The 27750-nt window shown below is 44.8% G+C and overlaps 3 protein-coding genes and 1 long non-coding RNA gene across 20 annotated transcripts; 3 read left to right on the forward strand and 1 right to left on the reverse strand.

Moving 5' to 3' along the window:
* The first annotated feature begins 2132 nt into the window (after window positions 1–2132).
* Window positions 2133–6858, forward strand: ahsa1a (AHA1, activator of heat shock protein ATPase homolog 1a). The gene is made up of 9 exons (XM_040199057.2): window positions 2133–2417; window positions 3716–3906; window positions 4064–4146; window positions 4248–4365; window positions 4583–4668; window positions 4784–4912; window positions 5176–5277; window positions 5555–5606; window positions 5873–6858. Exons 1-9 carry the CDS (start codon window positions 2338–2340, stop codon window positions 6043–6045), a joined length of 1014 nt encoding a protein of 337 aa, XP_040054991.1. The 5' UTR covers window positions 2133–2337; the 3' UTR covers window positions 6046–6858.
* Window positions 6859–6863: 5 nt separating this feature from the next.
* On the reverse strand, window positions 6864–9747 carry LOC120832632 (dr1-associated corepressor). 4 transcript variants are annotated; one of them, XM_078089289.1, is made up of 6 exons: window positions 9561–9747; window positions 8898–8970; window positions 8306–8399; window positions 7940–8056; window positions 7591–7657; window positions 6864–7386 (listed from the first exon to the last, which is right to left on the reverse strand). In XM_078089289.1, exons 1-6 carry the CDS (start codon window positions 9600–9602, stop codon window positions 7360–7362), a joined length of 420 nt encoding a protein of 139 aa, XP_077945415.1. In that variant the 5' UTR covers window positions 9603–9747; the 3' UTR covers window positions 6864–7359. The 4 variants fall into 4 exon arrangements, with proteins under 4 accessions (XP_077945415.1, XP_077945414.1, XP_040054993.2 ...); XM_078089288.1 differs by having other exon boundaries at window positions 7940–8095; window positions 9561–9728; XM_040199059.2 differs by having other exon boundaries at window positions 6864–7657; window positions 9561–9728.
* On the forward strand, window positions 7964–10293 carry LOC120832633 (uncharacterized). The gene is made up of 2 exons (XR_005714235.2): window positions 7964–8450; window positions 9679–10293. It is a non-coding gene; the product is annotated as an uncharacterized LOC120832633 (long non-coding RNA).
* A 1656-nt stretch (window positions 10294–11949) lies between these two features.
* On the forward strand, window positions 11950–27046 carry larp1b (La ribonucleoprotein 1B). 14 transcript variants are annotated; one of them, XM_040199068.2, is made up of 20 exons: window positions 11950–12194; window positions 12410–12895; window positions 14801–14862; window positions 16163–16219; window positions 16683–16884; window positions 17015–17182; window positions 17606–17710; window positions 17893–18061; window positions 19041–19185; window positions 19344–19521; window positions 19697–19863; window positions 20176–20535; window positions 21295–21409; window positions 21546–21715; window positions 22467–22573; window positions 22717–22877; window positions 22999–23143; window positions 23797–23906; window positions 24663–24790; window positions 25590–27046. In XM_040199068.2, exons 2-20 carry the CDS (start codon window positions 12502–12504, stop codon window positions 25830–25832), a joined length of 3186 nt encoding a protein of 1061 aa, XP_040055002.2. In that variant the 5' UTR covers window positions 11950–12194; window positions 12410–12501; the 3' UTR covers window positions 25833–27046. The 14 variants fall into 14 exon arrangements, with proteins under 14 accessions (XP_040055002.2, XP_077945407.1, XP_040054996.2 ...); XM_078089281.1 differs by having other exon boundaries at window positions 11967–12194; window positions 16686–16884; XM_040199062.2 differs by having other exon boundaries at window positions 11994–12194; window positions 19679–19863; window positions 21534–21715.
* The last annotated feature ends 704 nt before the right edge of the window (window positions 27047–27750 follow it).

Consider the following 27750-nt stretch of genomic DNA (forward strand, 5'->3'; position numbering starts at 1 on the left):
GCAGAGATAAAAAAGCAACATAATTTTATTTAAGACGCTGTGCTACTTTCAACTCCCTGTTTTGTGCTAATTTCTCAATAAAGTTATCCATGCTGCTACACGCCGTGCTGAGATCAGTTTAGGCCGTTCTGAAAAAGGAATATGCCACTTTTCAATCTCGGCAAGTAATAAATACATTTAACACAATAGTCACCCATGTAATATTTGTTAACTATTTCTTCACTTTGAACCAACATTTATTGTTTTTAATTACTATTTTCCGTGGTCGCACGATACGATGTTTATGGGTTTACCACCTGACAATATTAGTAATGACAGTAAATATGCGGAATAGCTGCATTTTTACCTCCATTTTCCATCAAGTCCATTTGAGTTTAAGTATTCCATAGTACCATATGTTATACACAGCAAAGGTGTATTCTTAATCAAGCTGGTTTTAGCAGGTTGGTGATTGGCTTTGTGGAACTGAGCCTTCTTCTTGTCGACCGTGGCGTTGGTCTATTGATGGCACTAATGAAAGTAAGTAGATACGATCCCTCAACTACTTCCCATATTGGAAAACCCTGTGAATAAGTTACTGTAATATGTTTTCTCAGTTTTCAGGAATATGTACGGCAGTAAAAGAAGTACAGGTTGTCTGAAACAGTCACTTCATTTGCCTTCTTACCATCTAATATGTAAACTGCTCCATCCATCATATAAGTGCTCCATTTAACAATCATCAATATACTGGGCTGGTATTCACTCCAGTGATTGTGAATAGCAAAGTATGTTTCTAGTATGAGAAGGTACATTTTCAGTGTCTGAAATACAAATAAAAAAAAATCACAAAATATTTTGCGGGAAAAAAAAATGAAATTCATACTATAAACTCTTGAGGGGAAGCGGGGGTGTGAAAACATAAATTTGAAAAAACATTAAAAATATTTGTAAAATGAAGTCGTAAGAAATTCCAAGCAGAGGCTTTTGAGGGCCGGTGGCGTAGTGGTTACTTACCACTGTGGCACCTTGGGTTTGACTCCACCCAACAGTGTTACTGTTACTGTGTTGAGATAGCGCAAGCACAATGCTGGCTGGTATTCACTCCACTGATCGTGAATACTACTTCCCACGTTGGAAAACCCTGTGAATAAGTTACAGTAATGTGTTTTCTCAGTATTCAGGAATACGTACGGCACTAAAAGAAGTGCAGGTTGTCTGAAACCGGAAAGTCTGTAACAGCCCCTTCATTTGCCTTCTTACCATCCGAAATGTAAACTGCTCAATCCATCATATATGTGCTCCATTTAACAATCATCGATTGCACGCAATCAATTCATCGTATTAAGTACATGAGAATTAGCTGCCGAGAATAACATGATAAATAAAATGACATATATATATATATATATATATATATATATATATATATATATGATATGCTTGTCTTTATCTCTTGTTTCTTTATTTCTTTGTATGGCACGGATTCACTACTATGAACATCAATTAACCAATACCCAAATTCCTTAGAAAACATAAATTAGATACATATTGAAAATCCATATTGTCCTTCAGCAGTGAATTGTAACAAAGTAATGTACTTACATAGTTTTTTAATCATCTTTGAGATACCTACTTGAGTATTTCATTTTATTTATTTTTTACAAATTAATACTTCTACCCTGCTAAAATTTGAAAGATGTTTTGTACTTTGTACTCAGCTATACAGTTATTTGATAACATTAAAAAGACCGCCCAGGTTAGGACAAGAGTAGTAAGACCAAATAAAGTCAGCAAATACATTTAACACTTGAGACAGTTTAATCGTGTATTGATTTAAAATGATAAACAAAGCTACGGAAAATTAGGTTGTTAAAATCGCCCTTAGGATTCAACCACATAACATAATATGTATATTACATAACATAATATATACATATCAATAGGACCCATAAGTCCAAAATGGGCTTAGAAAATTGAGTATTTTAAGTATATTTTGATCCAAATACTTAAGTAACGTTTTTAGTACAGGACTTTGACATAATTCACTTATAATATCTGAATACTTCTTCCACCCTTCTCTGTTTCAAAACGTTTTCTTTATTTCCATAAATCGAACTCCATAAAGCAGAACCATTGTTTCGCAATCAAACAAAAGGGGTGTTTTTTTTCACCTCGCCGGCCGTGACGTACTTCCGTTTCCAGCAACTTCTGCACCCGGACGACAAACGCAGGAGCACCGCGCCATAGAGCCAGCAGCAGCTAGAGGCTTCTAGAAACAACGTGCACCGGGACAGTCGCCGGCAAACCGACCTGCTCTCCGCACACAACGTCACAGGCCGACACGACGGGCTGAACATGGCTAAATGGGGCGAAGGAGACCCTCGTTGGATCGTGGAGGAGAGAGCCGACGCGACTAATGTCAACAACTGGCACTGGTGAGATATGATGAAAGTACACTGGCTGCTAGCTAGCCCGTTTATGCTAACAGCACACACACACACACACACACACAGATCATATTTATGTCAAGATTGCTGCTGTTATTTTTATTGTATTTTAGTCCTGTAAGTAGAATAACTGCTGTATTAAATTATTCCCAAACAGCTTCGAGTGGAACATGTAGAATATTTAATGAAGCAAAGGATTATAACATTCGAGGGATTTATGTCGAGCCAACGTTACCTTTTTCAAGTTAGCTTTGCTTGCTAGCGACTGTAGCTTCTATTTATGCCTCTACTGTAAAGAGGCTGTTAGCCGTCCACGGTGGACACATGTGTTTCGGTGTAATAAAACGTATTAATACCGTTTTACCGTTAGCCCCACGTACCGACTTTCAACTTTTATATTATTATATTAGTTTGAAGCTAAACGATGCAATTTAAAAAAAAAAATGCTGACAGATTTCGGTGATCAGACAGTTGCTTCTATCACGTTGGGAGCGAAGTAGAAGCGTTCAAATGCCCGTAAGTATCGGGATCACTGCACATATCCGGTGTACCAAATCGCCACTGAACTGGATGTTCCCGTGGATTCTCCATGGCAACATAATTCATCTCCACGGTAACACGAATCGGTTCAGAAACTCCTCACTGGTCGAATCTAACAACGCAAAAGGACTCTATGTTGTATTGTGTCGCAATTAAATTTATATTATTTTTTTATATTTACTAAGAGTGGTCTTTAATTTAAGTAAATTATGCTGATAGTGGTTCCTGGAAAACCATTGAAGCTCCCTGTAATGCTAAAATGTAAAAAAAAAAAAAAAAAAAAAGTAGTTCAAACCTCCCAAGAGTGAATTAATTTTGCCTCACAGAATTCATTGTTAGTATCAGTTAGAATCTAAAAAGCCACTTCTGACATAATGTTCTTTACTCATTTCAACGTTAACGTTGATTTATATAAAACCCTTTAAATAACCGTGGACTCAGTACCTTTTGTTTTTTCCTGGTTATCATAATATATATAGACAAGAATAAAGGTTAAACTTGCTTAAGATGGATCATTTGCATGCCAACAAGTATTCTATGTCTGAATTCAGAATTCGTGCACGCTCCCCGCAATAATCTGCACTTTTGGCCGTAAACCAAGAAAATGTATCCGTGACAAAGACGTACCGTTATATTTGATACCATTATGACATTTTCGGGAATATTAAGAAGCAAGAAAAAGAAGCCGTGTTTTCATTTGCCGTTTTAAACATTTCTGTAAAAAAAAAAAATTGCTCGTTTCGCAGGACTGAGCGAGACGCCACGTCCTGGTCGTCGGACAAATTAAAATCCCTGCTCCTCGGCCTGCGCGTGGAGAACGCCGATGGGAGCTGTGAGGTGACGGAGGTCAGCAAGGCGGAGGGAGAAGCCTCCATCAACAACCGCAAAGGGAAACTCATTTTCTTCTATGAATGGAACCTGAAGGCCACCTGGATCGGTGAGGGGGAGACTGGGGCGCCCGTGTTGTTCTGGGGGGGATTTGGTTGAATTAGTATGAATAAAAGTGGTCGTAGGTCTGCTAATGATACTAGTAAGAAAATAAATAAAGATGCGTTGAATCTCTGCTGACGTCTGTACGGTCTTCGTTCTCCCAGGAGAGTCGAAGGCGGGAGTCAAGTATACCGGAACCATAGAAGTTCCCAACCTTTCTGACGAGAACGACATGGAGGACCTTGATGTAAGTTTCACCAGAGATCTTGTGCTTGGTTTTTGTCTCGCTGCCTGAGTGGCGTAGAAGCGGCGCTCTCACGACCGCTCGGCCATTTTATATACTTGCAGATTTCTGTATCGTTGAACAAAGACGAACCGGAAACGCCGCTGACCAACCTGATGAAGAAGAACGGAGCTGAGAAAATCCGTGAAGCTCTGGGAAGCTACGTCGGGTTCTTAAAAACAGGTGAGCAAACTGTGTGTGAGATACATACATGTGGAAAATGTAGTAATAACTAGATTCAAACATTTCTCTAAGAAACAGAGAATCTCTTAATGATAGAATTGACTCATTTCATTTTTTAAATATAGTAAAAATAGTATTTTTTTCCCCTTAAACTAAATCCTTTTAAGTCAGTAAAGCTGAAGACGTAGTTTCTGAGCTGGACCTTTTCTCCCTGCAGAGTTCACGCAGGGAATGATTCTGCCGACAGCCAACGGAGTGACCCAGTCCACGTCGCAGTCCAAAGCCACGGTGGACAATACTCGGGTACGCGTCACACACTCTGACAGGCCTCCGGCCCCTAAATTATTCACAGAAACCCGGCGGTGTTTTCCTCACGGGTCTCTCCTCACCAGACTCTTGCTCTATTTGTGTGCAACAGATTTCCTCCTCAGGCAGCACAGCTGCTCCCGTCAACACCGGCGTCAAGATCCCCACCTGCAAATTCAGCATGAGGGAAAAGTTCCTCACCTCCCCGGCTGATCTCTACCGAGTCTTCCTCAACCAGGAGGTGAGCGTCGCCCCGTCATAACTTCTCTGAAGCTTGGTCCCAAGACTGTTTAATAAGCTGTGTGTGTGTGTGGAAGCTCTTTGTCTCTTCTCACTTTGTAAAACAACTGTATTAAACCGGTGTTAAGTCACCGATACGGGATCCAGTTTAATATCAGGCTAGAGTTGTAAACCAGTATTGGTGCATTTTACATGAAAGAATAAGCCTACTAATGTTAAATGCAGAGGTCGGGTTTTATGTTTGTTTGTTTGTCTGATCTGCAGATGACTTCGGCCTTCACACACGCTCCAGCGGTGGTGGACGGAGAGAAAGGCGGAAAGTTCCGTTTGCTAGATGGAAATGTTTTTGGTGAATTCACAGAGCTGGTGAGTCTATTCATCATTAATTGATTTTAATCGCTGTGAAAGATTTTTTTCCTCAATTGTAGCTCATTTATATATTTTTTTATATGCATTTTAAACAATTTTCCAAAATCTTTTTTTGTTTCCTTTTCTGAAAAGTGCTCTATAAATAAGGTTTATAATCATTGGTATTTAAATCATGAGCAATTCTTTCTCTCTCTATTTGCTTTTGATTTGCATGTTCTTTATTTTTAAGAGATACAATATTTACTACGTGTTTGTCATATCTTCTCTCCACCAGATACCTGATGAGAAAATAGTTATGAAGTGGAGGTATAACAACTGGCCCTGCGGTATGTCATTTCCTTTACCTGCATACATGTTGTATTTAAATAACCATTTCAAACACATGATCAACATGCAGGTTTTTAGGTATGAAAATATGAATTATCAGAAAAGTGACTGGTATACTAATCAACTTTCAATCAACACAACGCACTGCAGTTATGCGGTTACATGTTCTACTATTCAGGAACAACCAAACATACATTTTGGAGGTGTGTTTATTTACTAATGAAGGTGACCGTGATCTGATATCCGAAGTGTTTCTGCTCCACAGAGCACTACGCCACCATCGCCATGTCGCTGTGGGACCGCAGCAGCGAGACGGAGCTGAAGGTGGAGTGTCGCGGCGTCCCGGAGAACGAGGAGGAGCGGACGAGAGAGGGCTGGAAGAGATACTACTTTGAAGCCATCAAACAGACTTTTGGCTTTGGGGCGCGACTCTACTGAAGAAGCTCCTGCTGAAGCTTCTCCTAAAAAAAAAAAAGCTCCTATAGTAAAAGCTTCTACTGAAGGAGAATCTGCTACTGAAGAAGCTCCTACTTGAGGATAAGCCCCTCCTACTTGAGAATAAGCCCCTCCTACTTGAGAAGCTCCTCCCGCTTGAGAAGCGGCTCCCACTGTAGTCGGTTTCTCTTCTCGGTTCTGGATGTTTTTAAACTCCTCGGGTCTCTTTGGTGTGGGACGTCCCGTCGTGAAGCTCAAAGAGATGATGAGGATGTTCTGTCACAGAGCCAAGTGTAAATGTTTTAATTTTTTCGACGTATTTAAATCTAGACTCCGCCCCCCCCTTCAGTATTCGGTCAGTATGTTCAAAAGGAGCGTGAGTGGAGCCTTTGGATTAAATAAAGCAAAGTAGAATCTCTTGAACCACTAATTGGCCTCCACGTCTATAAATATGTAATTAGGCAAGAGTTAAAATAAATGTTTGGGTTTTCTTTTACTGGGGAAAAAAATCTATATATAAATGTTTTTTTTCTACTTGTACTCTTTTCAAGTGTAACTGTAGTGAAGATGCATGTTTTCATTTCATGAGCCGCTGGGTCTGAACTTCACTGGTGAAGTCGTCACTCTTCTTTTCATCACCAGGTCGGGCTGAACTGTCCCTATGCAGCTAGCTAGCGTGGCAACGGTTTGCTATATTGGGCTTTATCCTGCGCATTTTCAGAAAAATGGTTTTCAGAATGAAACGAGTCTATTTATTCATTATTTCAACTCACAATGTAAAAAGATTAGTTTCTTGGAATAAACCAGTCACTGTAAGCTCTTGGTTGTTGTTTTTAATTCATGTGACCTTTCTACTTCTTCCCATTAAATCACAGATGTTGAAATTATCTACAGTTCGATTACATTTCATGTGCAGTTTTACCGTCTTTAAAAAGTTAATTTACAAGTGCTTTGAGTATAAAACGTTGTGAACTTAATTTAGTTTTAAATGCTGCTGCATAAAAAGTGAAAATCTAAATCTGACAAGAGAATGTTAGTCAACTCATTAACAAAGCTTTAAGGAAAATAACTTATTTAAAGTGCATAATTTAAACTTACACGGTGAAATGTCTTCATCAACTAATCTGATACAAACAAAAAGGGAATAGGCTTCAAAACTAAATATTTTCATAAGTTAAATCAAAGCAGCCAAAGGTCTAAAATATCAAATAACTTAAATGTTTCATTTATTCTAATAAGTAAATATGTTGCCCGGGAACGTCAAAGTTTAAATAAAGATAATCACTGAAACGGAAGTGATGAAAGGAAGTCCGATCCTCATAAGCAGATGAAGAGCTCCGACTCCTGGAAGAAACAAACAACACAAATCTTCACCACCGACCGCTTACTAAAGAATAAACCATTAAACCCACATGGGCCAACAGCTGTACTGCGCATCACAGCCTCGTGGGGGCGCTGCTGTAACCCGAACTGTTTTAGCACAACCACGCAAGCGGCTGCCCGAGTGCCTCTGAGCAACAGCGAACGTCTCCAGGAGCAGACACGTACGTCGGAGTCGGTGTCCAGCGATTCTACCGCGTCGGGTTTCTGAGCGGGGACTTCGTGCCGTTTGGTCCTGAGGAGAACATCACGGGGGGGATCACATGACACGGTCAATTAATGTCAAATCTATTGGTTCAGTGCAAAAACATTTCTGTGAACTTTTTGCGGCTTTTGACGTGATGTTTTGTATTTATATTTTTAATGTATTTTACGGATTGGGGTGGAATCTTTAATTCAAACAAAAAAAACCTGATATAAATGTACTAAAGATCACACCAAGAACAAGCATCGTGTTGTAACTGAGCTCATCTCCAACGCGTCACGCAGTGAATAAGCTGCTCTTCTTCTCTTTCACCTGAACATCGGCCACATGCTCATCGCGGCGTCCTCCCTGCGGCCCGCTGGACACGGAGATCGCTCCACCAGCTCCTTCAGGAAGTGGAAGAGCTTCTCAGACTCGACGCACTGCTTTCTGCGCGGAAATACAACGTAGACGCGTTCATCGTCTCCCCTTCGGATGAACACAGGGACACTTTAACACCACAGTAGGCGCAAGAGGGCTCCGGGGGCAGTAGAGAGAAACGCTTTCTTAGCCCGTTTGATATGAAACAAACGGTGTTGAATGAATGTTTGTTTTCTTGAGTTGAATTGGCTGCAGCCAACCAACGCGCGGCTCGCGGCAACGAGATCGTTTAGGAGTTCATGTTGCACGAGAACTCACATGTGAGCGACGGACACGGCGGCGCTGCGCTTCGACCGGGTGATGGCGCAGACTTCGGTGAGCAGAGACTTCAGGAACATTTCCACAGCTCGAGCTGGTCTCTGCGGTTCAGGACTTCAACGCGTCAGCTGTGCTCCACCTGAAGGTGACGCTCCCCTCCGGGATCACAGCACCGGACAGAATGTGTCGCCTGCAGGTTTCTTTGTTGATGGTTGAATTGTTTACTGTTGCAGCACTTTTTTTTGTTAATTAATGCCTGATTTTAGAATTGAATGCACTTGAGTTTCAGTGATGAGTTTTGTGTTTCAATAAGAGGTGATGATAATATAGAGTGATTGTGAGGATTGTGAAAGGAGACATTAAATACTTTGAGTTGTTGTTTGGGTGTGTGTGTGTGTATATATATATATATACACATACATACATATACACACACATAATCTAAAAACACAAAAAAAGAATTGGATCAAGGGCATACAGGACCACAACTCCCAGCATGCTGCATGCTTCAAAATAACCTCCACATAGCTGATCACATCTGCAGCATAATGTAAAACACACACTGTTAAATAATGCAAAAGTTAAAGGATACAGATGATCACAGGAACCGCCGTGGCGATCCTCCCCACCTCGGGATCCTTCTGCATGATCTTTTTGATGCGACTCTGGGAGCAAAAAAAACAAAACAAAGATGACACCATTCTCAGACGTCCCATAACGTTAAGCTTAACCGTTGCATTCACATGCCGCTCGAAAACCACCCTTCGCTAGTTATGAAGACACAATTCTAATTGATTAGAAATATAACATAGATGTTTGTTGAACTTTTGACGGTCGATTCACAAAATGGGACTGTGTCATTCATTTATTAATAACTTCACCCATATCTACGTTTACATGTAATAGATCTACATAGACGGACTTAATGAAAACAGAACAAAACACAACCGTTTGTTACAGATAGTTACAATTGAACGTTTCCGCTACTCATACAACCAATCTATTTAGTTATTGAGTTATCATTTCTTATTGTGCACCGTGTCATTTTTATACTGCCAATTAAATCTTGGGACGTGAACATATGCCGGACATCTTGTAAAACCACGAACGACAGACGCAGAGTTAACGACTATCATCCATATGTACGATGGTCCCTGAACGCAGCAGGCGCTCCGGGCACGCAGCTAACCGTTAGCTCGAGTCACTTCCTGACTTTTGACCCGCGAAAACACACTCAAATAAAGCGTCTACTCACCGGAGGGAAGCGTACGTTATATTTCCTCTTGTGTCCGGACATTTTACTCGCTTCAATCCGTTTACATCTTTCATGTTTTTACTGCGAAGCGCCGCTGAATCCATTTGTTTACCTTCAGCAGGAACTCACCTGAAGAACGGAAGAAGAAACACACACCTGAGGTCAACCCGCTCGTGACCCCGCTCGTGACGTCACGACCCCCGCAGTTTACCTTTCTGGTTCATGATAAATCCTAATTTTTAGGGGGATCTAGTCATTGTAATGAGATCCCAAGTCATCATTTCTCAGTATTTAGGGTAGTTCTCAGTATGACAGTATTACATACATGACTACTTCACATGGAATATTGTCCTGTTGAACTTTTAACGTTTGCCTCAAACTATTATCATTTATAAGTATTATAATTATACATTGAGTTGAAAGCTCTGGGAAAAAACACTAAGAGAACTTTGAAACATTTTCTTTTGATAAATAACGTTTTTAAGTGTAATTAAAAATCAGCAAAAGGCTAGTTATTTTAAAATGTGCATGATTTAAGTTGTTATTTTTCCTTATTTACACTTCTTCATCCTGGTACAAAGTTGTGTTTAACTTAAGCTATCCACTGGTTTGAAGAGTTAAAGGTCATCATTAAAAATGGATCGGATTCAGTTTATGACTGCTGTGGTTCCACTACAAAGATATCAGAGAAAAGTTGTTTGAACACCAATAAAGCTTCACACCAACATGACAACTCTTCGTTTTTATTCTGTGTTTCTTTTCGGGGGAAAGACGTTGACATGTCAACAACACGCTTGCCGCTCTGCGTGTGTTCGTTAAACGTCACGCAGACACTGAGCGTCAGAACACATCGACGTGTGCAAAGAGTCACAGCAGAAACAGGAGATTTCAACTTCCTAAATTTGGTCTTGCTGCAGAAACAAACAACATTTTTATAATGTTTCTTTCCTCCTACAGACTAAACTTTAAAGGAAGGAGAAGAAGAATTCAACCAGGTTTCAAACTTTCAACACGGTTTTCTTTGTTTCTTTCTATTCCACATTTTCATTTCTAGTCCCAATCTGATCAATCTGGTTCAAGCTATTTATATTAAGTGATTAAGCGTTTTCAAATCTGTCCCCACTCTAAATATATATAATATATATAATTGAAAGAAAACAAAATAAATCTTTAGCTACATTTGATTCATTGGTAAAACTCAATTTACTATAATTAATAAATACATACATTAGTATTTATTAACTCATTACCACATTTTACTTACTTCTCTTAATAATAAATGATTTGTAACCTACATTTTTTGTAAAACATCCATACACCAGGAATAAAGTATTAACTATCTAGATAAGGTTTGTAGATACTTTACCCAGTACTCATTAACCACCGAACAGTAATCTGTTATCAGCAAGTGCAAAGTTGTAAAAGCTTGAAAATGTTTATTGAGCGGTTAAAAATGGTTTGCTAACTATTACTACAAATACTTACACTAAACAAGATGTTTTAATACACTGTCAACAGTAAAATAACTACTAACTAAGGTTGATGTATTTATTGATTGTGATACTTGCAATTAATTGATGGATAATATGTCTTGTAAAATAAATAACTTAAAGGCCTGATGGATATGTTTATTTCCAGTTCATGCAGGATGTGCTTTAGAAAGTAGAGATAATTATCTATCTCTACTTTCCAAAGTACAGTATAATGCTTACAATGTAAAGCATAAAGTAAACACGTATTCCTCGCTGACAAACTAAAAACTTGAAATAAAACTTTTCATCCTGCTGCTTCTCTTCACACCGTCTGGAAAGCTGAGGTTTGGGGGAAAATGTTGACTTGTCACATTTGCTTTAAGAGAATAACTTCATGGATCCAATTGTCACACTCACGTACACTCAGATACATAAACAAACTTTATCACAGACCTGATAACAGCTGTAGTTGATACTTACTAAAACATCTGAGTAACTCTTCCATTAATACTTCATGCGTATTTTTTCACGTATTACTTCCAGTGCATTTCGTTGCTTATACTTCTGTACTCAAGTTATATTTTGAGTGCATGAGTTTCTCTTGCAACTGAGTGTTTTTAAGCTGTGGTACTTCTACTTTTACTAAAGTAGAAACCCAGGTACCAATTTCCTCCAGCACAGCTTACAAGGTACTCTGCTTTATAAATACCGTACTTTTGATAGTACATTCTGTTGCTGTACGTACCATAAGTAATATTTTGAGTGCAACACTGTGGTATTGATACTTTTGCTAAAGTAAATAAATACCTAAAATTCTTCCAAAGCTGCTTCATGAGTACTTTTGCTTTTGATACTTTAATTAGATTTACAGAACTAATATTTTAGGTGATTGTTTTTTGGGGGGTAATACAGCACGAACCTCCTGGTGGAACATGTGTGCCGCAGTGGCGCCGCGTGGCCGCCGGGGGCGCCAGCGACTGTTTACAGGCACGCGAGCAGCTGGCTACGCGATCCCGGAGCTGGTAGCGTGCAGTGGAACCAGAGACGGGCAGCGAGGAGGTCGCTGCGGTAGTTTGGTTTTTCGTCAGAAAGTGACAGAAAAGTCGCAGGAGAACCAGCTGTGCGCGTGTCGTGTACACGGCGACCGACTGCGGACTCTGAGGTAACTACTTGCCGGTGTGAAACGATCGATCCGGGCGGATAACAACAGCGTTTTAGCTCGCCGATCTCGTGCATGGTCGCTGGCTAGCTAGCTAACAGTTAGCTTCCGAAGCTACGTGGCTAGCTGGGCTAGCGAGGTCCAGCCCAAAAGTTGTTTACCCCGAGTTTGTGGCTTTGGTCTCTCCCCCCCCCTCCCTCCATACCCCCCACCCCCAGGGCTCCTCGCGACTTTTTCTCCGTGGATAAGAGAGCCGGGACCAGGTATTCACACTGGATTTAACACCGCTCGCTGTTAGGAAACTAGCAGGATGTCCACGGAGGTCGAGCGGAGTCAGCTCGGCTCGGGTTTGACAGCGGAGGAGCAGCAGCAGAAGAACCAAAACAAGTCCGACGGGCCTCGGGAGCCCGAAGAGAAGCCGCAGAGGGGCTCCGACAGGCAGGACGACCACCACCACCACCACCACCACCACCACCGCCGCGGCTCCGAGGAGGCGAAGAGCCCGGCGGACACGCACAAGAGCCGCAAGGAGAACGACAAGGAGAACGACCAGAGCGGCAACGCCGCCGACGCGTCCCCGGCCGCGGAGGTGGCGAAGCGGCAAGTGGTCGAGGCTCCACCGCCGAAGGTGAACCCGTGGACGAAGCGGACGACGGGCAGGGTGCCGGGCGGCGGCATCGGCAGCCCCGCGCCGCAGGAGAAAGGTGAGCGGTGGTTTTTTTTAAACGTGATTACTATAAACGGATCAAGCAGCTCGACAGCCGGCTGCGGTGCGAGCACGCTGCGGTTTGTTGAAGCGTCGCCGCGCGTAAATCCGCCTTTTAATCTGCTGTCATTCCTCATTTTAGTGCCGATTTATTTTTTTGGTTGTTGCTAAGGGGTCGAGCGAACGTGTTTCTAACTTGAATGTCAAGCGTGTGTTGCTGGTGGACGTGCGTGCACCATCCCCCCACCTGCAGCACCACCACGTGTTGCCTGCTGCTACATGGTTCTACCTGGAAGTTCTCCCAGCCGCCGGGCTCTCACGCCGTGCCCCCCCCCCCCACCGTCACCCCCCTCACAGCGGGGGGAGGGGGCGAGGACAGACCCGGGGCCCGGATCGGCCCCACGTCGGTGCTGACTCCGCGAATAGAATGCATGATAATAAGCTAAGCTAGCTGGTGCTGTAGAGACACGTTGTGCGTGTCCAATGGCCTGTCCTCCTGCAGGTCCTCCCACCGCCCGCTGCGCTCCAGTGTCACCGGGTGTGTGCGCAGTGCGCACGGGTCGGGACAGACAGACAGACAGCCGGCCAGTGGTTATATTTACATTGTTTTCATCACCACGGGGGGGACATTACAATGTACAAGCACGACGATGTAACGTCATCAGGGGTTTGTTCCACAGTTGTTCCCCAAGAGTGATAATTTAGTCCCAAAATAATTTTTTCATTTACTGCTTTTTCAAATGTTTCATGTTTGCTCAAGGGATTATTTTCTAGGTATAAATATCACAAAAAGACAACATACAAAAAGTCCCACGTGACGTCATCAGGCGCCTTGTTCGTGACGTCAGTTTAATATAAAACAAAAACTGGAACCTGGTAAATTAAGTTTGTTTTTTTTTTGCCTGTAAAATGTTAACTTTTCTCTGAGAATGTCATGTGACTCATGATGAAACTAAATACTTTGTCTGTGAATCGTCCCGTCCAAATGTCAATTTAATGGTTTCAGTTCCAGTTTTAAGAAAGTTGTCATTTTCTTCATTGAGTTGTTTGTTCGACAACATTATATATTCATACGGATATGAAACAGAAAATACTCTCATTTAAGAAGCTTTTTTTCCCACTTGTACAAAGTGAAGTTTCGACAGTGAACTATTGAACTACTCGCCACAGTGATGTCATCGGTGTTGGTTTTTGACACAAGAACATTCATTTGTAAGAAACGCCGGCTTCTTAGTTTTAAGGCTGTTTTTTGGGCGTGGAGGTTGTAGTGAAAGACACTGTTGCATTGTGGGAGATCTAAGGTCCAGTGTCTTTTCCCGATGTATTTGCCCCCTCTTCAGGTTTAACCGCTTCAAAGCCGCTTTCTTGAAGTGTTCCTTCTAAATGGAAGTGAATGGAATCATTAAATTGGTCTTCCCCGATCATTTTTCATTAAGCTTTTTGTATTTTAGATAGAAAGATCCAATTATATAAACTTATTATATAACCTGTAAAGGTGAAAATAATAATAATACACATTTTTAAAAACCCCACTAATTGACGAGGCATCTGGTTCCTAAATGCAATCGGCCTCTTCGCTGAGTCGGGACATTCGTGCAGAGAGAGCGACTGGGTGTCCGGGCAGCGAGAGGCTATATTCGACTCTGACGAGAGCGCCGGCGTCGATTTACAGGCGGCTGTACAAGCGGCTTTGAGGGAGGATGTCGGCTCACACACCCATTCATGTGGGATCGTCCACCCCCCACCCCCCCCCCCCCCCCAACAGGCGACGCTTATCACTCCCAACCATCCCCTGCAGAGCGATAGGCACTGCCAGCCTGCAGCCGGCCACTCCCAGCGTGCAGCGGTTAAAGAACTGTCTGCTCAAGTGTGATGATGTCACTTTTTCATTCTGTTTCTGCAGAACAACAAAACACTCTGAAAGTCGTTCGTGTCAGCAAACCCAGAACGAGAAAATCCAGCAAGGTGAGAAGGAATCTCTTTACCGTTCGTGTTTCTGCGTATTTATTTCTAATTCCATCCCAGCAATCATTTGACATATTTAAGCCTAAAGCCACAACAAATCGCACCACGTGTTGCCATTTCGTTCTGTGGTTTAATGTCTCGTCTTGTGTCTTCATTTTATTTAAACTTTCAGTCCAAACTAATTACAAGTCACGCGTGACGTTTTCCTTCCTCACCTGTAAATGAACCAGCGTGTTCGCTGGTGTTCCTCCTTCCAGGCAGAAACGCGCCAGATGTGAATCGGACATCTGTTAGTTTCCTGTTGGCGTTTCCAACTAGATTTTTTTTAGATTCGTGTATTTACATGTAATATGCTGCTGATTGTGATACGAGGCCGTCGGCTCCGGGGCTCTAATGGCCCGTTTAAGTTCTTTTAAACGTGACTTTATTCATTGTTCGCCGTAAACATCCCCAGAATATAAAATGGATGCATTTTTGATAAAGATGTGTTGTGAAACTAACTTCTCCAACTAGTTTGGTTTTAAAAGCAGCTCCCTGAAACTTGAAGATTAATATAAATGCTAAGAATACAGTGAATACGTCTAGTCTGCGTGTCTTCTTGCTGAAGAATAGACTGGCGAGCTTCATGTGGAAGTTCTCTTTTTCTGGCCATTTTGAGAGGAATCGAAGCCACACATGTGATACTGGACTAGCTCAAGGGAGGCCCGTTTTATAGCTTCTCTCACCAGCATCACTGTTTTCAGCTCATCATCCATTAGTCTTCTAAGGCGATTAGCAAACACAATGTGCCATTAGGACGCTGGAGTGACGGTTGCTGGAAATGGGGCCTCTACGTAGACATTTCATTAAAAACCAGACGTTTCCACCTAGAATAGTCGTTCAGCACATTAACAATGTATCGAGTGTATTTGATCCATTCAATGTTCTCTTCATTGGAGAAAAGTGCCCCCAAACTTTTGTGTGTGTAATTACAGTTGTTTCTCCCTCCATGAGGTAAAGATGAGACTTTTGTTGACATCAGTATATGAACAGTCGCTCCGCATGCATCACCGAGTGTTTTAAAACAGTCGTAACACCTTGAACGGCGACTTCAGTCGCTCCACCTGTGTGACCTTCAACTCCTATCAGGTTGTCCAAATGTACCACATTCACAGAGCAGTTTTATCGCAGCGCTGACCTCCTTTTTCCTCCAGGCTGGTTTCTGGGGGGGGAGGGGGTCCGTGTGGTTTGGGCTTCAGCCTGGAGATGATCATTACTGGCTGTTATTGTCTGTCAACTTTTTATTCTCAATATTTTACAGTCCGGAGACTTCAGTGACATCACAAACTGGCCCACACCCGGGGAGCTGGCCAAAGAGGTGCGTGTGTGTGCGTGTGTGTGTGTGTGCGCGCACGTGCAAACCTTTGTGGTGCGATGCAACATTTTAGAAGCTAAACGGTTTCACATTTTTTAAGAACTAACAGATGAAAACTAAGCAATTGAAACTTGATTTAGTGGAGTGTGTTTGTCGGACGTGTTCAGGAGATCCTGATTAATTTAGACTAAAACGTCTCTGTCATCAAACCGTTAAACTTTTAGAACGATGTCATGTGACGAGGAATAACCGATCACACCGTTGTCACAGCGACCAGATGAGTTTGATCTTTAAAATTTGAGGAATTGAGAAAAGCCAAAAGAAGCCGTAGAAATGCTCCGAATGTTTAAACCGTCCTCAGAAACAAACCCTGTGATGGAGATTCACATTTAGAATCCAAAAGAACCAACGTGTGAGAGTAAAACCCCCCCCACGCCTCCTCCCCCCCTCCCCTCCGTCTCCCCAGCAGCAACAAAACGTGCTCAACAACGGGAAGAAGCCGGCCGCCGTGCGCCGGGACAAGGAGAAGAGCGGCCATGACGGCGGGGAGAGCAAAGAGAACCAGGAGGCTTCGCCCGACCCGCCGGGGGAGCCGCCCAAAGACGGGGGGGAGTCCAAGGCGGGACAGGACGCCAAGAGCGCCGGCCTGAAGAAGAGGGGGGGCGAAGGTGAGGACCGTCCGTCTCCCTCGTTGTTATCGTTATGCAGCGTAGCGGGGGGCGCGTCCGGACGCCGCCGATCACGCGTCTCCAGGCACTAATCTCTCTTTTCTTCCCCCCGGTGTGCGCTCATCGCTAGGTAACAAACGTAAGTGGGTTTCCCTGCCGATGGAGGAGGCGTCCCGGGACGACGGCGAGAAGGCGCCCGGCGTGGGTCCTCCGGACGCGGCGCCCACCAGCGACACGGCCGACCCCGCGTCGCCCAATCACGCGCTCCATAACAGCCGGGCGCATGACGGCAGCAGGAGTAAGTGGTCCCAGTCGGGGGTCTGATTCCGGGTGTTTTGCTTCTGTTCTTTTCTTTTCTACAAGCGATGCTTGAAATAATATAATAAAAAAAAACAGTGGCAGTTAAGAGATTTCAATCCTTTATTTGAGGCGAAAAATAATGTTCTCAGCCGAAAATGAGTGTATTCATAAAGGTGACGATAGAATCATCTGCTGATCTGATGGTTAAAGGAATGTTACCGGACTCTCGTATCCGGCCTATTGTGTAGAAATCTCATTGTTCCAACCGACCGTAGAGGAACTCTAGAGAATACGCAGAAGATTAAAGGTGCAGTAAATTAGCTTTACGAGGCTTAACTTCTAAGGGACGGCTATTGTTTTCTACATGTGAGGGAATCCGGATCTGAGAGCTTCTTTTTCTTAACGTCGTCTTCGTTGTCAGGTTGGAGACGAGAGCCGCGGGACTTTGGGGACGACGGCGGGAGCCTCCGCGGAGGAGCGCGAGGCCGAGGGAAAGGTCGCGGCCGCGGGAGAGGTCGCGGACGAGGTAGTTTTTAACATGTTGGTGTTCTGTGTCTGGATTTTATTCTGGCAGCTTGTTTCACGACACGAGAAATCTTTGAAATTTAGCCCTTTTAACAAAATATTTATTTAGCGTTTTCCCTCCATCAGAAGGTGCCGGTCCTTCTTTCACAAAGCGTTGCTCACCCTTCTTCCCTGCTCCTCCAGGCCGCTACGAGAACCCTCAGGGCTTCCGGGACTTCCAGTCGTCCGACGGCTCGGCTCAGGGCGCCTCGGAGTTCGGCTCCAACATGGTTTACTACTACGACGACGGCAGCAAGGTGCAGATGTACTCGGTGGACGAAAAGCTGCTGAAGGAATACATCAAACGGCAAATGTGAGTATTTCTGAGGACCGCGGGACGAGGCGCTCAAACCAAGCAGTACATTTAACGAGACATTTGTATACTGTTTATTTCTGTCTTATAATAAAATGCGTTTAATGCTGCAGGTACAGAAACATATTCAGTGATTGTAACAAAAGATTATGAAAAGGTCATATTGTATTTATTCAAATCTCTGTAATACTGTTTTTGTACGCGACCGTCTGCTTTAATACTAAGTTATTTCCACCTTTAAGGTAACGTCTGTTAAGCAGAGCAGCGGCGAGAGTCAGAATGACTGACGTGCAGTGAAGGCACCGTGGGGGGGGGGGTCTGTTAGTGGGGCCCTGCAGGGGGCGCTGTGTCTCTGACTGACAGCACTGGCCTCATTTCACACTCCTAAATATAGCCTGGAGGGGACAGGGATGAATTATATGCAGGCCTGAGCGAGGAAGTGTTTGGAAGGGGGGGGAGAGGGGGGGAGGAGCGGGAGAGGACATTCTTGTCTTCTCGTCTCTCAGCGTTATTCAGACTGCTCACTCAGGCGGCGTCACTCGGTGTGTGTGTGTGTGTGTGTGTGTGACATTAAGTGGTGTAACCGGGAGGGACAGCGAGCTCTTTCCCAGTCAGAACATTTCACATTTATTGCGTCTCTACAAGAACATTTAGAAGAATTATGAAGTTGACGGAAGTCAACGTTTTGGTGCATAGTTCTGTTCTTCACTGCATATATTATATACTGTTTTACTCCAGTTCACATACATCATCTTTCATATTCACAATATTTTTCACTAATCACACGACACTACGTTTTCTTTCACCTCCTCTATTTATCTATTTAACTGATTTCTGCCGTCTTACCTTGCGTTTACTTCTCCGATGATAAACCTTTTTTGAGTTGAGACCGTTAAGTTCTCTTCAGTGTTTAAGAAACAAAGTAAGCGTGGAGGCTCATTTGAAGCTGAAGTGGACTCACAAGCGTCTCCTCTCGCAGAGAATACTACTTCAGCCTCCACAACCTGGAGAGAGACTTCTTCCTCAGGAGGAAGATGGACGTCCAGGGCTTCCTCCCCGTCTCCCTCATCGCCAGCTTCCACCGGGTCCAGGCCCTCACCATGGACGTCAGCCTCATCCTGGAGGTGTTATTCAAACCCTCTCTTTGAAATAAAGGCACATTTGAGTAGTTATAGTTTTCTTTTGATGACAATGGGAATAGTTTAAGATAAAAGGTCTTTTGGATCCGGCCACACAAACGGGAACCCGTGTAATGAATCTGGTAAACCAACTCCTCCTGCAGGCGCTGAAGAGCAGCAAAGAGGTGGAGGTGGTGGACAACAAGGTGCGCTGTAAAACCGACCCGGAGCGCTGGCCCATCCCCGCCCCGCACGCCGTGGGCTCCCCCCGGACCGACTTCTCCCAGCTCATCAACTGTCCCGAGTTTGTCCCTCGACAGACTCTCAGCTCCTCAAACTCCGGTGAGCCCCAACAGATCCCTCCACCGCTGAAAATAGTCCCCAAAATGATGCATGTTATCCAACAGCGAGGAGCCGTTTTAGGAGAGTACAGCGGCTGTTGTTCGACCTCTTTATCGTTGAAAGTGCTTCATCGCTTCCTGCATGCCGTCTAATCCAGTGACGCGTCCCTTTCAAGCTTCGTCCCCCGAGAAGAAGACCCCCCCCGAGTCCGATGAGCACGAGGACTCTGCCGGGCCCAGCTCCTCCAGCCAGGACTCCCCGCCGGCCAAGGACGCCCCCCCTCCGCCCGACGCCGACGTCTGGATCCAGGTGGAGAAACGCCACCGACAGCCCGCCGCGAAGGTACCGAGGCCGTCCCGTCCATCGTCCCCCGTGCTCCCGCCTCCTTCCTCCTCGCGCTTTATGTCATCTTCACTTCCCTCTCTCGTCTCCTCACATTCACCATTTCCCCCGTTCCTTTTTTTTTATCTCCCTTTTGCTTTTTCCTTTCTGTAGAATCCAGTTCCCATCATGAGGTTTATTTACACTGTTTGAGTCGACAGGACAAACATTCGCCCCTTTCCTGCCCTTCAAACGAGTTATTTTGTATGTATTTTTTTGGCCTGTGGTTACCTGCTGTGTCCCTCACCTGCGTCCCTCACCTGCATCGTTTAGGAGCGCGGCGACGCTTCGGCGAGCGGCCCCCCGGCGCCTCACCCGGCCCTCCCCGATCAGGAGGAGCTGGACTTCCTGTTCGACGAGGAGATGGAGCAGATGGCGCCCAGGAAGAACCGGTTCACCGACTGGTCGGAAGACGACGACTCGGACTACGAGCTGGACGACCAGGACGTCAACAAGATCCTCATCGTCACGCAGACCCCGCCCTCTCTGCGCAAGCACCCCGGCGGCGACCGGACCGGGAACCACGAGTCGCGGGCCAAGCTGACCACCGACCTCGCCAAAGCCATCAACGACGGGCTGTTCTACTACGAGCAGGACCTGTGGAAGGGGGAGGAGACTGTGGAGGTCACCAAGGTGAGCAGAAACACGGACGGCCCGAACGGTTTGATGATCGATCCAGAACTTCTATTACAACTGCAGCCTGAAGAATGATTCAGTAAACGAATCATCTGAAACCCGACCCGTTCAGAGAGTGAAATCATTCCAATGTTTGTTTTGGTTGTCGAGTTCTTGTAGTTGTCAGCTCATTCTTCCTCTCAAAGGTCGTCAGTGATGTTCGCCACATGTGAGAAATGTCACACCTGAACACACACACACACACACACACACACACACACACACACTTACATGAAGGTCAGCTGGATTTTTATTTTCTAGCGCTGACGTGTAAAGTACAAACACATCTGCTGTGTTTTACACAAGCTTTTCATGGCAGTAATGCTGCTAAATTAATTAAATTAATACTTATTTATTCAATGGACATTTCCTTAAACCGAAATAAATGTTTATGATAAAATAGTTAATGAGATATTGAGCCAATGTAAGCAGAAAATCAATAAAATACACAAAAAAAGAATACTGGAAAACTATGACAGGATTTTAAATATTTTTCTTTTAACGGTGCTAAAGAATAATTCTTTACAAGAATATGCCACATGAGGTGCTTTTAAAGCATTTTATTTAACTATCATTCATTAGAATTAAATTGTAGTTTATTGGAAACTGGTTAATGTCTTAAACTGTTACAGGTAATTTTTTTTGTAGTTAAATATTCTTCGGTATGTGTATTACAATAAGTTGTTATATTTACCAGCATTTCAACTGTGACCCCAGCAGGAAGTGGAGAACTTTAAGAAGATAAACGTCATCAGTCAAGACGAGTTTGAAACTTTGACCCCCAAAGTGCCCAATGACCCGAAACAGGAAGCCACGCCTCCTCTCACGCCAGGTGGGTTTGTGTGTTTCACGCCTTTCTAAAGGAAATGCGCGTTTAATGTATTTTTAATTTCCGCTCAAACCCACGAGTCTTTCTTGAACCCGCACGCCGTGCGACAATCCTAATAATAATCCAGGTGTTCTCTCAGTCGACGGCGGCGCAGAGTTGGCTCGCTCGCTGCCCGCGACGGTCCCGGAGTCGCCCGTCTCACAGACGCCCCGGACCCCCCGGACGCCGCGCACCCCCGGACGCCAGGACCCCAGCAAGACGCCGCGCTTCTACCCCGTCATGAAGGAGAGCGGCACCATCGACGGACAGGTGAGTTCGGGGGACGGGCGCCGATCCTCCATAGACCCCCATCAGTAGACGAGTCGAGCAGAGTTCCTACGCAGTTCTTCTTAATGGGGCTGATTCTGGTCACATGGGAGGTTTTCTAAAGGGACGCCGGCGCTGGCAGACACTACCACCGTAGTCCACAGGGGGCGCCGGAATCACCGCGACGTGAACGTTCCGTGTAGCTTTAAACTCTTCACTCCCACAAGGGTTTGAAAGAGGTTGGAGGAGGAGTTGCCTCATAATTAAACCTCTAGGCATTTTAACAGGAATTCAAAATGACCTTTTGGTTAATTGTTCGCAACAGATCGTAACGTGTCACAAGGCGGCGTTGCTTCTCTTTAAGGGATCACAAGCGAAACAAACTGGGAGAATAAGAGGCTTTGTTCGAGCTATAAGCTACGACGTCATAAAGTGACAACAAACAGCAATTCACAGTTTCTGGCCTGGTGACATTTCACCCTCTAATTCAAATGTTCTGACTGGAAAAGTTATCTTTGCATTTTTACTGCTGGCTGCTGCTGTTTTCTGTTTTGCATGTTGCAGCTTGCGCGGTTGTAAAAGACCGACAACTGTTGCAAATCCTGTTTTCACCGGCGTCTCTTTGCCTCCACTCACAAGCGGAGAGCGCAAACCGACCTACATATGAATGCCATAAGGCCAGCGGCGTGTCTCTGAAAGGTGAAACGTCTCTCTAACGTGAACCCGTCGTTGTCGTTGTTGATTCCTGACGCAGACGCCGAGGAAGAAGAAGACGCGCCACAGTTCTAACCCTCCGCAGGAGGCCCACATCGGCTGGGTGATGGACTCCCGAGAGCACCGGCCGCGCTCCTCGTCCATCAGGTCTCATTTTTCTTTCAGTTATTATATATATTTTATATTATTCTGAGCATATTTTATCTTAAGAGCTCTAACCCGGCGCCGTATTATCAATATCTTATCCTAATGAAAATAAAACCGCTTCTTCTCCTCTTCACGACGAGCAGCAGCTCCAACGCCTCCCCCTCAGAAGGAGCTCCGCTGTCGGGGAGTTACGGCTGCACCCCCCACTCGCTGCCCAAATTCTGGCACCCCTCCCACGACCTGCTGAGGGACAACGGCTTCACCCAGCAGGGGTACCACAAGTACCTGCGGCGCTGCCTCAACGGTGAGCAGGACGGCGGCGCTCGCTCCCGTTTCTCCTCCCGATCGCCTCATTCGATCGCCCTCCCTCCTCCCCCGGTGACCACGTCCGTGTGCTGTGTTTCCCCCCCCCCCCCCCCCCCCAGAGAGGAAGCGGTCGGGCATCGGTCAGTCGCAGGAGATGAACACTCTATTCAGGTTCTGGTCCTTCTTCCTGAGGGACAACTTCAACAGGAAGATGTACGAGGAGTTCAAACTGCGGGCGCTGGAAGACGCCAAAGAAAACTACAGGTGAGGCGCTTGATGTGACTGAGGGCCAATTGTTCGTAATAGTTCTGTTAATCACGACAAAGAGAGAAAGTGAAGACAGACAATGGAGTGATTTACAAATGGAATGAAACTGTAGTGAGAAGTATCCCATGATGCCACGCTGCTGCTTCAGGGCGCCGCTGTCCGTCCCTCTGGAGCGGCTCCGCTGTGACGCTCGGTTTCCGCCTCAAGCGCTTTCCTGGAAACTCCCGCTTCAAGCGATCCGCCGAACCCCGTCGGTCTGGTTCCTTCACAGGCAAACGCACCGTTGTGGTGATGATGATGATGTTGTCGTGGTAACAGCTGTTCACGCAGCCTGTTTGCACGCGTCTTCTTACCGTCTCTGCGATCGGTTTCTTTGCGTTTTACAGTTTCTCAGGGTTCCTCCGTTGCGTTGTAGATTATTGCAGAGAATACAGTATAAGGCGAACAAAGTTAATGACATTTTAAGCTTTTGATCAGCTTGATATTCTTCTCGATTTTGGTGATTTTTGAATCGTCAGGAGTAAGAAGGGCTCCACCGGGGTCACATGACCTCACGTCTCCACGGCGACGCCAAAGCGGCACTCGTGTTGTAGTGATGGCTTTTAGTCGTCTCATTCAGACTCTTTACAGGTGTCTTCTCTGCCCTGCAGGTACGGACTGGAATGTCTCTTCAGATACTACAGTTACGGTTTGGAGAAGCGGTTCAGGTTGGATCTGTTCAAGGACTTTCAAGAGGAGACGCTCAAGGACTTTGAGAGAGGTAACGAGCACCAGAACGTAACCGAGCAGCTCCATCCGCCACTTTCAGAAGAAAAGAACCCATCATTGTGACGATATAGAAACACAATTTGATTTATTTTTATTTTTACAAAGGAGTAACACAATTTTAATCATATTTCAAGGGGGTAAAAAACACAAGACGTGATGTAGAAAATTAAATATACAGAAGATTTAAATCTAAATAATCCACAATTTAGTTAAACCTCAACATTCCTCCCCAAAGACAATCAGAACAGGGTTATTATTTGTGCTTACAGCTAATGACACGAACACTTGTATAGTACGTTATGAAGTATTTATTATTGTAATATTAATACAGATCCTAAATCCAACAAACAAGGAATGTATTACATCAAAACTGTCAAATATAATTTAAACTATTCACATGCAACTTCTTAACACAAATGTAGCCTATGAACGCTAAAATGTGTCAATTTGTCCTGTAAATCTAATTGACCCCCCGCCGACCCCCGGCCCCCCTCTAGCCGACAGTGTGGAAAGGAGCAAGAAAACTAAATAGGATTAAAGTCTATTTCTCAAACGGTTTCTCCGAGCGACTGAAGCAGAACGGAGGATCGCTTCTTTCCAGCCGAGTTATTTCGGCGTTTAGTTTCCGATTCAAACGCGATCCGTCAGCGCGATGAAGTGAACGCCGAAGGGATCCGCGGACGAACCGGCTCACTGACGCACTGGTTAAACATCTCGATGCTTTTCTCTTGATAAATTATTCCTGCAGGTCAGCTGTATGGACTTGAGAAGTTCTGGGCCTTCTTGAAATACTCAAAGATGAAGAAGCAGCCGATCGACCCGAAGCTGCAGGAACACCTCTCCCAGTTCAAGAACCTGGAGGACTTCAGGGTGGTGGTGAGTCTTTTTTTTTTTTTTTTTTTTTCACATGAACTTCCATTAAGTGTCTCGTGGCTTATTTGAAAATGCCCAGTCTTAACGAGGGAAGATCTCCATTTCTGCTGAGTAAAGTCCGAGCTTAACGTGTTAAACCCGTCATCTGCAGTGACCAGCAGGGGGCGACTCCTCTGCTCCCATAGACGTCTATGAGGAAATGACTCTACTTCTCTGTAGTGACCAGCAGGGGGCGACTCCTCTGCTCCCATAGACGTCTATGAGGAAATGACTCTACTTCTCTGTAGTGACCAGCAGGGGGCGACTCCTCTGCTCCCATAGACGTCTATGAGGAAATGACTCTACTTCTCTGTAGTGACCAGCAGGGGGCGACTCCTCTGCTCCCATAGACGTCTATGAGGAAATGACTCTACTTCTCTGTAGTGACCAGCAGGGGGCGACTCCTCTGCTCCCATAGACGTCTATGAGGAAATGACTCTACTTCTCTGTAGTGACCAGCAGGGGGCGACTCCTCTGCTCCCATAGACGTCTATGAGGAAATGACTCTACTTCTCTGTAGTGACCAGCAGGGGGCGACTCCTCTGCTCCCATAGACGTCTATGAGGAAATGACTCTACTTCTCTGTAGTGACCAGCAGGGGGCGACTCCTCTGCTCCCATAGACGTCTATGAGGAAATGACTCTACTTCTCTGTAGTGACCAGCAGGGGGCGACTCCTCTGCTCCCATAGATGTCTATGAGGAAATGACTCTACTTCTCTTGGCCCGCCTTCCCGCCGTATTGACCGGTTTTTGTGTCTGCAGCCCCCCATGGGAGAGGAGGGAGGCAGGAGGAGACGTCACTCGTCCTCGGCTGGGGATGAAGGCCGGCGTCGGCGACATCCTTCCAACACTACCTCAAAGCCCGCGCAGGCCTCCAAACCCTGCGCTGCCGGCGGCGCACATGCCGCGCCCAAAGACCACGCCCACAAAACAGCCGCCGCCAGCAAGGGGAAGAAGGCCGAGCCCGGGGCCGCAAAGAAGGAGAGTGTCGCACCAAACAAATGAGGCTCCCTCGTGTCGGGTGTGGCTTTGCAAAGGAGACGTGTGGAGCGAGGCGGCCGCACCAGCCAGCAGCAGCTCTGAGATCAGCGCTTCGCTCTTTTCAGCGGTCAAATCCGTTTGGGAATGAAGAGAGACTGAGCGCGGTCCACTTCGTCTGATTGTTTCTTTTTTTTGGTTTTCTATCTGTGCATTTCATTTGCAAAGCAAGCAAGCGTCGGCAGTGAGCCCGAATCTGTGCGCCAGCTCGTATAACGTTTACAAAAACAAAAAAAACAAAAAAAAAAAATGCATTCCCTGCATTTTGCCTTTTTTTTTTTTCCTTCTCAGATGCCAAAAGTCTTCAACGTCTCTTTTGTTGAGCACAATCTGTAAAGAGCTCTGGTTCTGTACGGAGCTCTGCGCCTGTTGAACTGGGATTCTGGTTCGGTGAGATAAGAGATGCCTTCAGATTGTCTTTAGTGCCTTAATCTGATTCAGCAGTAGAGGGGGGGGGGGGGGGGCAAAGAGTCCATATTCCGTTACGTCGGGTTTGAACGCATTTAAAACTGACACCACTTAAGTTCTTTTTGTTTGTTTTTTAAATCTCTTCTCGAGACGTAAATATCTTAATTTTTTTTATCATGACAATCAATCTGACGGCTGCAGTCATAAATTTGTGAAGGACTTCGCCCCGAGGCTGCTGCTCATATACAGATGTGTCCCGATGTTCACGCCGACGGACGTCGCGGCCAAAGTTACCACGTTGGTTTTCAATTAACTGCAGGAATAATGACAAATTTTAAGTGGGAAAGTCGCTTTTCTTCAACTCCCGTTTTTACACCCGTGGGTGGTATAATTTATTGTTTTATTCTTGTTTTTATTTTTACTTGATTTGAAACATTTCTGCTGGAATTGTGTGTGTGAAGCTCACATCATAAAACCACGGTATATTTTAGCTTACTTCATATTATGTTTGAGGCTTTGTGCTCTAGAGCGCTTAAATCATTAACTTTCCTTTACTTGATCAATGGACTTAAGAGGTTTTTAGAGTTTAAAGAAAAAAAAATGTAAATACTATAAAAAATCATTTGCTATTCAATTATTCTTTTTGATTTTAAGAATTGATTTTGTTTTATCGGTAGTGTGGTTTTGAGTGTGTATTTTAGGATAATGCAATGCATGTTAATGCCACAGTCTTGAATTGTAAAATGCAAAAAAATATAAAACAGTTGATTGTATGTTGTGATCTGTCCTGCTTTCTGCTCTCGCACTGTTTTCTCGATGTTGTCTTGCCTGATGAGCAGGTTTTTGTTATTCACCAGAGGGTGAAATATATCAGATGTCAATCATAAGAGGGATTTTGTTTTCCGACCAAGTGCGTTTCACCCGTTATCACTTCCAGCAGTTCGGAGGGGAAAGTGTTTCGATGTATAAACGGCAGTCCGATAACAGACAGAAAAAAGGGAAACACTCCTGGGGGGGGGGGACGAGGTGTGAGCTGAACCAAACGCAACTAGTAAAATTATGTTGAGTAAAACATTTTGTGATTAAAATGGGGAACTTGGCATTTGCTGGTATATTAGTAAGTATTAGAAGTTATATTTTTGTCTGAAAATACTCACTTCTCACGTGATCATACCCCCCCCCCCCCCTTAGAAACTTATGTAATCATACCAGGATATTTGTATAGAAGTTAAATAACATATAATATACAGTTTACTTCTGGATTCATCACGAGTTGGTGACTGTTTGGGACACTACGGGTCCCGATGGAGGGACAAAAACCACCATGACTCGAATTAAAACCAAGGAAGGCGTGTGTTTCGATGCCTTCACGTACGCTCGTAATCCTCAGCTCTAAGAAGTGGCTCTGAGCGGTACTGTCTTCGGCTGCTGAGCAGCAGATCCCAGGGCCGCCAAACTAGTGTGTTTACAAAAAAAT

The sequence above is a fragment of the Gasterosteus aculeatus genome, chromosome 15 (assembly GCF_964276395.1).
Source record: "Gasterosteus aculeatus chromosome 15, fGasAcu3.hap1.1, whole genome shotgun sequence".
NCBI classification, from domain to species: domain Eukaryota; kingdom Metazoa; phylum Chordata; class Actinopteri; order Perciformes; family Gasterosteidae; genus Gasterosteus; species Gasterosteus aculeatus.